Raw genomic sequence first — 10,139 nt, forward strand, 5'->3', positions numbered from 1 at the left:
GCTTCATTACACTAAAGTTGTTTTGGTAACCATAATGTCCCTCTAAGCAGAAGACACTATCTAACCAAGGTGGTCCTCAGAAAACACCTGCCCCTCCAACAGTTGTACTGCAACTCCCAGAATTCTCTGCAATTACCATAGGTTGGCTAAGAATTATAGGGGTTGTACATCAACTGAGCTACAGACTACAGCATGACATAAAGTGTGATCTGAATATATCATTTGTGACACTGAAACCAAATAGTCAAGTAATCGTTTTCTTAGAATGTGGAAATATTACGATATAAAACGGAATATTGTAAAGTCTAATATTCTATAGAATGCCTACACCCTATTAGATATAAATCTGCTTTAATTCACACCACGCGTTCTCCTTCATAGCCATTCTTCATTTCATCAGAACACTGTCAGGGTTATTCACTAAACTGGGAACTGCCAGGAACTCACAGGGAACTTCACATTTAACGCCTAAATAGACGACAGTTATTTATATAGCACCAACATATTCCACAGCGCTGTACAATGGGTAAACGAGGCAAGCTATTAAGGTGACCTGAAAACATTGTTATTTTGGCCTATAATTCAACATTTGCTTTGAATTCTTGACAATTCATACTGAAATAAAGATTGATATTCATCTAAACTACAGTTTGTGTTTCTTTATTTTCTGGCTAATTGTTTCAGATATAATTAGATATAAGTAAGGGACTATTTTACCCTGACAGAAAAGGCCTGACACATCAGGCTGCTTCATAAGTAACCGATTCCCTGCTGTGATCTAATTATGAAAATCCCGTGTCAAGCAGACAGCATGTCTGCGCACATTGGCATTTTTAATGCACATATTAACTGCTTTCATTTGTAGGTATATTAGTGAATGACGATATGTAGGATAGATACGTATATACAAGGTGAGCTAGCCTCAGTCTGTACCAGCTGTGCCTTGATAACAAATAAACATTGAATTATAAAATGACCTGGCAGCTCCGAATACGTCTGGATATGATTAAATCCACTAAATGCACGGAGGGCATCAATTGGATTGTCAGCAGTACAAGTGGAGTGGTGTAAAGCACTCGAGTAATACTTGAGGAATTAATGATAAGCACTGAACTCCAGCCCCTCTGCTGCTGTGTTAACAAGTAATGTCATATAAGCTGATAAGTTCTTTCCTCTGCTCCGAGGCTCCTGGTGAGATGGATCAGGCTCTGGCCTACATACCGCAGTTCTCGGCCGCTCAGCTCAATGTCACTGTCTCACTGGCAGGATACACTATCTCCTGGTTGTTCAACAAAATTAGATTTGAATACTTGTGAGATACAGACAAATGATTTGGGCCTTCCCCTCCTGTGTGGGTTTGTGAGAGTAAACGGATGCAGAAGAACTGAAACAATTCTTGTCAACGCTAGGATAATGCTGGTCGAAATATATCTGTATCATCATCTTTAGGTCTGTTCCCAAACTCTGAGTGTCCGCCGTAGTTGGATACTAAAACCTTGAACAGTTTGGGTGAATGTTATCCAGTTATAGCTCTCTCCCTTTTCTGAATTGCCAAATACTCTGCCATGTGTGTCACTTTAGGAGGCAGTCTCCATATTGAGATACCTGTCCACTACTAGTATTTACGCTTTGTACGTAGGGCCTTGAAAATGTACAGCACCGTGGAATGTTGTCATAACATGGTGCATTCTTTGTTACTTACACCATTGGAGACAGGTCCATGTGGGCAGGTGTAACAATACCCCCCGCACCGCCCCACTCCTGCCCGAGCCTTTATTGTCATGGTAAGGGCTAGGGATAAGTATGTTTCAGAATAAAACATTGTATATATAATAATTAATTCTCAAGATTGATTCCTCCCCTCCCTTTATTGTTGGCAGAAGATACTGCTGAGGAGCTGAGCAACTTATCACGTGAATATTTTTGGGTGAAATGCCACATTTTCTATGTATTGATCTCTTAAACATGCTTAGTCTTATCAAACATGATCTCTGACATGACACATTGGTTTTGCATTGGTCCATCAGATCATGGGTGTCCTATAAGACAGGACTGTATATTGTGTTCCTGGGTTGTCACTGCGTAATAGCATCAAAACATGCGCTGTGGTTGCTATGGTAATATGAAAAATTTAGGATTCTAGTTTTCACCATCTTGTCAAATCCAAACTGAACACAAGTATTAATTATCACCTTGAAGGCAAAGCCTGGAGAACTTGGGACGTGAAACTATTAATGTATAAGACACCATTTATAATCGCTATTATACTGATTATAATTACTTTTTTGCATATTTTGCTATCTAAAAAAAAGTGTGTTACTCCAGCTGTCCAAAGTACGGTCTGTCATCGTCCCTAAGGTTATAAACCTGGATGTGTTGACATGGTTACTGCTAGTGAGTTTTGACAGAGTATCCGATGGGACGAATGAGAGTCGTATTACTTCCAGCATTGGCTCAAAGCATCATCTTACACTTCTCTGTGGACCTGGCTTTGTAAATAGCACACTAGAAGGCATCTTTTACAGCACACGGGTACACTGTCCGCCTTACTTTCTTTTTTAATTTAATTTTGTTGTCTTTTTTCTTCTGCAAGGGAAATATTCAGCAGTTTGCCGAGACTCTAAAAATTAAAAAAGTTAAGTAAGGTACTAGTGGGTGTAGGACCATGTAGTTCAATTGAACTTTCTAAAGCTAGAGCATACGTTTTGAAGAATTATGTGGGAACTGGAAAGTTATCTTGTTGGAGACATGACTCTAAGTAATCAAATGATACATCAAGTTTGGTGTATGATTATTGTTTGAATCGGCCTTCACACCTGGACAGGTGAACTCGTGCAACAGACAGACCAGATCTACACCGTGATTGCCAGCTGGGCTGCTCTGAATGGGGCGTGGGAAGGTTTGGGGAAAAATGACATGGCATATAAAGGATTATCTCATAGCGGAATGTAAACTCCCATGATGACTGCACATTATCAGCGATATTGCTTTCTACAGAGTATGGCTTCGTACAGCTCTCAAAGAGCTAATAAAGAAATAACTCAAAGTTTTTTATGATATCTTGACTTGCACACCGATACGTGGACTTTTACCAGAATTAGAGCTCACAGGATCATTCTTTTAGTAAATACTTGCATCCCCAAAAACCTGTATTTGTTGGCTTAAAGCCTACGATCCTCAGACACAGAGTATAATAGGCCAAAGAACAAACATGTTAGTCTGTTTAATGTAATTGAAAATACACAGTGAGTAGGAATCACTGCATCTGCCTGGAGTTTGAGATGAGAACATTACCAGTCCGCAGAGCTACAATGTGACGCTACAAATACTCACTTTACTGAGCCAAACCTGTGTTGGATATTGTTTGTTTTCTTGGTTGTGATTTTAAAATCTCTGCTAAAAGGAATAGCCACATGGACACACAGAATAGAATGTGGGCATTTTATTTCCATAGTAACATATAGTCAGTGGCCACTTTATTAAATACACCTTTCTATACAGAGCAGGCAGAACGCAATGCGTGGATTCAGCAAGGTGCTAGAAAACATTCTGGTCCGTGTCATGATAGCTTCACCCGGTTACTGCAGATTCATCTTCTGGATATTCAGGCTGCAAATCTCCCCAACCACTGCATGTTAAAGGTGATCTATTGCATTGGCGTCTGGTGACTGCGAAGGCCATTGAAGAAACTAAACGTGGAACCAGCTTTGTGCTTTGTTACATGGTGTTATCCTGCTGGAAGTAGCCAGGATAAGGAGGGTACACTGGCCTTGGAGGGATGTACAATCAAACAGGACAATGGTCAGCAGTCCTCAAGTAGACTGTGACATTTACACTGTGCTCATTTGGTATTAAGGGGCCTAGTTTCAACAAGTAAATATTCTCTATGCCACTAGTCCACCAGCCGGAACCAGGGACATGAGTCTGGATGGATCCACGAATGTATGTGACTGGCTCTAAATCATTTACTAAATCATTTCTCCAGTCTCCGACGGTAGCGTTTTCATGTGAGTTTGCCTGCTGTAGCTTCGGTTTCCTGTTCTTAGCTGGTCGTGGATGGAAACCTGGTGTGGTGTGCCTATGTAGCCCATCTGTTTCCAAGATTGGACGTGTTGTGTGTTCATAAATACCTGTATGTTTTGTACTTTTGTAATGTGCGGTTCTTTCTGTTGCTGTCACCTTCCTGTCAACTTGAACCAGTGTGGCCATCCTCCTCTGAGTTAAATTACTTAAAGTGTTTTTGTTCCTGGAACTGCAGCTAGCCATATTTTATTTTTTGCATCATTCTCTGAAAACGTTCCAGGACGGCGCCAGTTTCTGAGATACTCAAACCACCCTGTCAGCATGCGTTTGTGCAATGTGTTGCTGCCACGTAATTGGCTGTTTAGATATTTGCATTAAGGAACTGGTTCACTGTCAGTCACTCTGACAGTCACTAAAGGGACTTCCTGATTGCAGTACTGCAAAGTTTGCAGGAGTGACATTCAGCAGACACTAAACACTCCCCATAGAGATACATTGACTCAATGAGGAAATGCTGATTGCTGCTGGCTCTGCGATATGCTGCGCATGAGCACTAGCCTCTCAATGCTTCCGTATTGATGATTTCAGCCATGGAGAGGGGCGACTGCTGTGAGACCAGCACTCTGGATGAGCAAAGGAAAGGGAAACTTCTTTTTTTTTTGCAGACCCAATAATCCAAACGGGTAGGGTAACACTATAGCATTAGAAATACATATTTGTATTCTCCGTGGTGAAGCATCTATAAAACAAATATATAAGCAGTACCTATAGTGTGTAATCTTCGTTCACATAATGTATTGACAGACTGCAAGTCAGCAATGCATCATGGCAGTCATAGCGCCACAACAGGTAATCAACAACAAGTCTACAAGCTTGCAAAGTATCATGGGAGTAATAGTTCCACAACATGTAGTGAGGGACTTGTTGGTCACCTCCGTCAAATCACTGTTTAAATTGTGTAAACTCCCACAGGCTATATTCTGATTTTTTTTTTTTTTTATTATGCAGAGGTTAACATGCGTTTGATAATGCCACAACATCGTAGTTAAGAGCGAAATAAACACATTTTTGTACGTTTATGGCATGGGAATGGCTACACATTGTTATAGTTTATTTTGAACAAACTTATACATGCGCTTCTATCTGCTGCACTCAGTGGTGTAGTATTGATTATAACACATAATGCAAGTTGCCGATTTGTATATTCTGATTTTTAAATGTCCTCTTTTAGGCCCAAATCCAATCCTTCTGTCCCTCTTTTCTAGCAGCTCCATATTGTTGGTGTGTCTGAGTGTATAACAGAGCTCCACAGCAATAATACTCCCAGTAATGTGTCTGAGTGTATAACAGAGCTCCACAGCAATAATACTCCCAGTAATGTGTCTGAGTGTATAACAGAGCTCCACAGCAATAATACTCCCAGTAATGTGTCTGAGTGTATAACAGAGCTCCCGAGCAATAATACTCCCAGTAATGTGTCTGAGTGTATAACAGAGCCCCACAGCAATATTACTCCCAGTAATGTGTCTGAGTGTATAACAGAGCCCCACAGTAATAATGCTCCCAGTAATGTGTCTGAGTGTATAACAGAGCTCCACAGCAATAATACTCCCAGTAATGTGTCTGAGTGTATAACAGAGCTCTGCAGCAATAATACTCCCAGTAATGTGTCTGAGTGTATAACAGAGCTCCACAGTAATAATGCTCCCAGTAATGTGTCTGAATGTATAACAGAGCTCCACAGTAATAATGCTCCCAGTAATGTGTCTGAGTGTATAACAGAGCTCCACAGCAATAATACTCCCAGTAATGTGTCTGGGTGTATAACAGAGCTCCACAGCAATAATACTCCCAGTAATGTGTCTGAGTGTATAACAGAGCTCCACAGTAATAATGCTCCCAGTAATATGTCTGAGTGTATAACAGAGCCCCACAGTAATAATACTCCCAGTAATGTGTCTGAGTGTGTAACAGAGCCCCACAGCAAAAATACTCCCAGTAATGTGTCTGAGTGTATAACAGAGCCCCACAGCAATAATACTCCCAGTAATGTGTCTGAGTGTATAACAGAGCTCCACAGTAATAATACTCCCAGTAATGTGTCTGAGTGTATAACAGAGCCCCACAGCAAAAATACTCCCAGTAATGTGTCTGAGTGTATAACAGAGCCCCACAGCAATAATACTCCCAGTAATGTGTCTGAGTGTATAACAGAGCCCCACAGCAATAATACTCCCAGTAAAGTGTCTGAGTGTATAACAGAGCTCCACAGCAATACTACTCCCAGTAATGTGTCTGAGTGTATAACAGAGCTCCACAGCAACAATACTCCCAGTAATGTGTCTGAGTGTATAACAGAGCTCCACAGCAATAATACTCCCAGTAATGTGTCTGAGTGTATAACAGAGCTCCACAGCAATAATACTCCCAGTAATGTGTCTGGGTGTATAACAGAGCTCCACAGCAATAATACTCCCAGTAATGTGTCTGAGTGTATAACAGAGCTCCCGAGCAATAATACTCCCAGTAATGTGTCTGAGTGTATAACAGAGCCCCACAGCAATATTACTCCCAGTAATGTGTCTGAGTGTATAACAGAGCCCCACAGTAATAATGCTCCCAGTAATGTGTCTGAGTGTATAACAGAGCTCCACAGCAATAATACTCCCAGTAATGTGTCTGAGTGTATAACAGAGCTCTGCAGCAATAATACTCCCAGTAATGTGTCTGAGTGTATAACAGAGCTCCACAGTAATAATGCTCCCAGTAATGTGTCTGAATGTATAACAGAGCTCCACAGTAATAATGCTCCCAGTAATATGTCTGAGTGTATAACAGAGCCCCACAGTAATAATACTCCCAGTAATGTGTCTGAGTGTGTAACAGAGCTCCACAGTAATAATGCTCCCAGTAATGTGTCTGAGTGTATAACAGAGCTCCACAGTAATAATGCTCCCAGTAATATGTCTGAGTGTATAACAGAGCCCCACAGTAATAATACTCCCAGTAATGTGTCTGAGTGTGTAACAGAGCCCCACAGCAAAAATACTCCCAGTAATGTGTCTGAGTGTATAACAGAGCCCCACAGCAATAATACTCCCAGTAATGTGTCTGAGTGTATAACAGAGCTCCACAGTAATAATACTCCCAGTAATGTGTCTGAGTGTATAACAGAGCCCCACAGCAAAAATACTCCCAGTAATGTGTCTGAGTGTATAACAGAACTCCACAGCAATAATACTCCCAGTAATGTGTCTGAGTGTATAACAGAGCCCCACAGCAATAATACTCCCAGTAATGTGTCTGAGTGTATAACAGAGCCCCACAGCAATAATACTCCCAGTAAAGTGTCTGAGTGTATAACAGAGCTCCACAGCAATACTACTCCCAGTAATGTGTCTGAGTGTATAACAGAGCTCCACAGCAACAATACTCCCAGTAATGTGTCTGAGTGTATAACAGAGCTCCCGAGCAATAATACTCCCAGTAATGTGTCTGAGTGTATAACAGAGCTCCACAGCAATAATACTCCCAGTAATGTGTCTGAGTGTATAACAGAGCTCCACAGCAATAATACTCCCAGTAATGTGTCTGGGTGTATAACAGAGCTCCACAGCAATAATACTCCCAGTAATGTGTCTTTAAACTACAATAAATATGTTTAGAAATAAGATAAAAAATATACATTGTACTTGTTCTATATTATATTTTAGTTTATAAATAGTTTTTAGTAAGTCACTTACAATTTCTCAGAACAGCCCTGCACCTGATCTCACCACTTATAGAAATTTCGGGAGTTATTCTGTTACCATTTTTAATGTGTTAACCGTCTAAAGTGTACTATAATCTGCTTAATTTGGGGCAAATAGGGTAAAACATCAACACTTGAAATTATAGTTGACTTGGAGAATCTTTCCAACTTGCATATTTTGGCCTACAATTTGCAGGTGTTTTAACAAATCTTTATAATTCACAATTTATTGACTTACCCAAATAAATTATTTTCACATTAGGGATTAGAAGTATATATGGAACTAATTATCTCTGTCTGAATATAAAAAAATGACGTACGATTGACCATAAAATGATTAAACAGCATGAGCAATACATAAATACCTATGTATCTAAAATTAAGTTTTTGCCGATTATGAGCATTATGAGTGGTTGTTTAAATGTTGTGTTGTGTTTTGGATAGGGGTGATGTTAAATGACCTATGGAGGTGTCCCGATTTGTTTACCTTGCCTTATAGAGATATATCTTCTGTTGGACGCCATGAAGACAATTTGTGGATGACTTTCCTCCAGATCAAAGAGCTCGTCTTTGCCAGGTTTGGAGCTCCTCCCCGATTTCAGAGTACCAGTGGGTCCCATCGGTGTCAAATACTTCCCAGTGCAGTCTTTGAAGGCCAACTTCCCTGCTTTGAACTCCAGAGTGTAGCCAGTCCTGTCATCAGGATCTTTAACCAGCTTCCCATCATTCCGCAAGTATCTGTTGTCACAAGTCTTCAAGCAGTACTTTTTGTCCTGAAATACTAAGGTAATAAGGGAGTCAACACCCCAGGGAATGTTACTGTCTGTAGAGATTTCATCCTCCTGTTGGCTCAAATGTGCATATCTCCTCCGGCTGACGCTTAGGAGATTAGCCTGAGGGTGAATGGCAAGATGTACAGCCCAGAGTTCTGACTCTGTGATCGTTTGGGCAAAACACTGTAATTTGTCCTCCGATCCCCCAAAGAACCGTTTATGGGGTTCAGATTGGAGGGCCCACCTCCCATCTGATTGGGCAGTGATGGAGAAACGACAGTCACCTTCTGGTTTCTCAGCGTCGCAAGACACCTTGCCATCTTTGTCAGCCGATAGGTACCTCGCCAGGTGATGACTTTTGAGATAGACCACTGAACTGTCTACTTCATCCTGCTCTAGAGTCCATATTTGCTTCTTTTTCAAGCTTGGAGCAGAGGCGTAGACCTTAAAACCAAAAGCTTCTGCTGTCAAATACTTGTTATCACAGTTGATCAGACCAAACTGAATCTTCAAGATCTGATGTATTCCATTGGTTGGCATATTTTTGTCCTTTGAAAGGAATATTCCTCGTAAGATCGTAGGCAAATGTGTACGTTTTATCTGCGCTCCCTTGTCTGAGCGCAAAGTGTAGGCACTTTGTTAGAAGCCCTGGGAGATCTGGATTAAAATGAATGAACCTAAAAGCACCTCAACTTAACACCTAATGACGCTGCCTTGATCCGGCTCCTATTGCCTCTACTTTGGGCTGTGTCAGTTGGTTTTCCAATAATCTGCACGCAATTACGCCGTTTGCATCACCCTCCCAGAATGGATGCAGAGACGGACTTTCCTCTTTACATATTTAGCTGGGATGCAGACTGCTCAGCCAAGTGGTAGCTGCAGCTTGTTTAATTGGTCACATCTAGAATTACAAAAGCTCTGTCTCTGGTTTTCAATGAACCGCGAGCCTCCAGTAACCAATTGCATAAGCCACAAAGAGCCTGTATACGGTAAAACAATAGTCCTTTTGTGAGGTTGCTTCTCAAATATTCAATTGAAACGAATAAGCACTTTCTCCCAGGTTTACGCAGAAGCTCTTTAATTTGCATGAATTCAAAGGATGTGAGGATATATATATATATATATTAACGCTGGGGGAATCTCCTTTTTATTGTTCCCATATGTAAAAAAAGAAAAAAAATAATTCTTCCCTACTTCGTCTCTTTCCTGTGGCTCAAAAATTACAGGTAGCAAGAGAGAAGGAAAAGCCAGTAGGGTAATATAATCCTGCCCTCCTCGCCATCAGCCGAATTCTCTCTGTATCTTTTCCTTTTTACACCTGTATAAAATTACCTGCTTCTCTGATTCCTGCACTGCTTCTGTAGGTCACCTCCCAGTCCCCCATTCTGCAGCCCATGCTATAATCTCCTTAACTTTCATCCTGATATTTTTTTTTTTAGTTTAATCCGTTTAGCCTTCCTATGACTCCCCACTGTGCAGTGTCTCCATCTGTCTGTAACCCCTACTGCTCTAAATCCCTGGACCTCCGTGGTGTAACAGGAGAATGTATATAGCCTACGCTGCATGTCTCTCACTAATACCCTCTTAATATT

The 10,139-nt window shown here is 41.0% G+C and overlaps 1 protein-coding gene across 1 annotated transcript in view; it reads right to left on the bottom strand.

Moving 5' to 3' along the window:
• Positions 1-9,860, bottom strand: part of LOC134611943 (fascin-2-like) — a 28,302-nt gene extending 18,442 nt beyond the window's left edge. Inside the window, exon 1 of the mRNA XM_063456293.1 lies at positions 8,262-9,860. Coding sequence (XP_063312363.1) covers positions 8,262-9,087 — 826 coding nt within the window. The 5' untranslated portion in view covers positions 9,088-9,860. The remainder of the gene's footprint in view (positions 1-8,261) is intronic.
• Between the last annotated feature and the right edge of the window lie 279 nt (positions 9,861-10,139).

The sequence above is a fragment of the Pelobates fuscus genome, chromosome 5 (assembly GCF_036172605.1).
Source record: "Pelobates fuscus isolate aPelFus1 chromosome 5, aPelFus1.pri, whole genome shotgun sequence".
Classification (NCBI taxonomy): domain Eukaryota; kingdom Metazoa; phylum Chordata; class Amphibia; order Anura; family Pelobatidae; genus Pelobates; species Pelobates fuscus.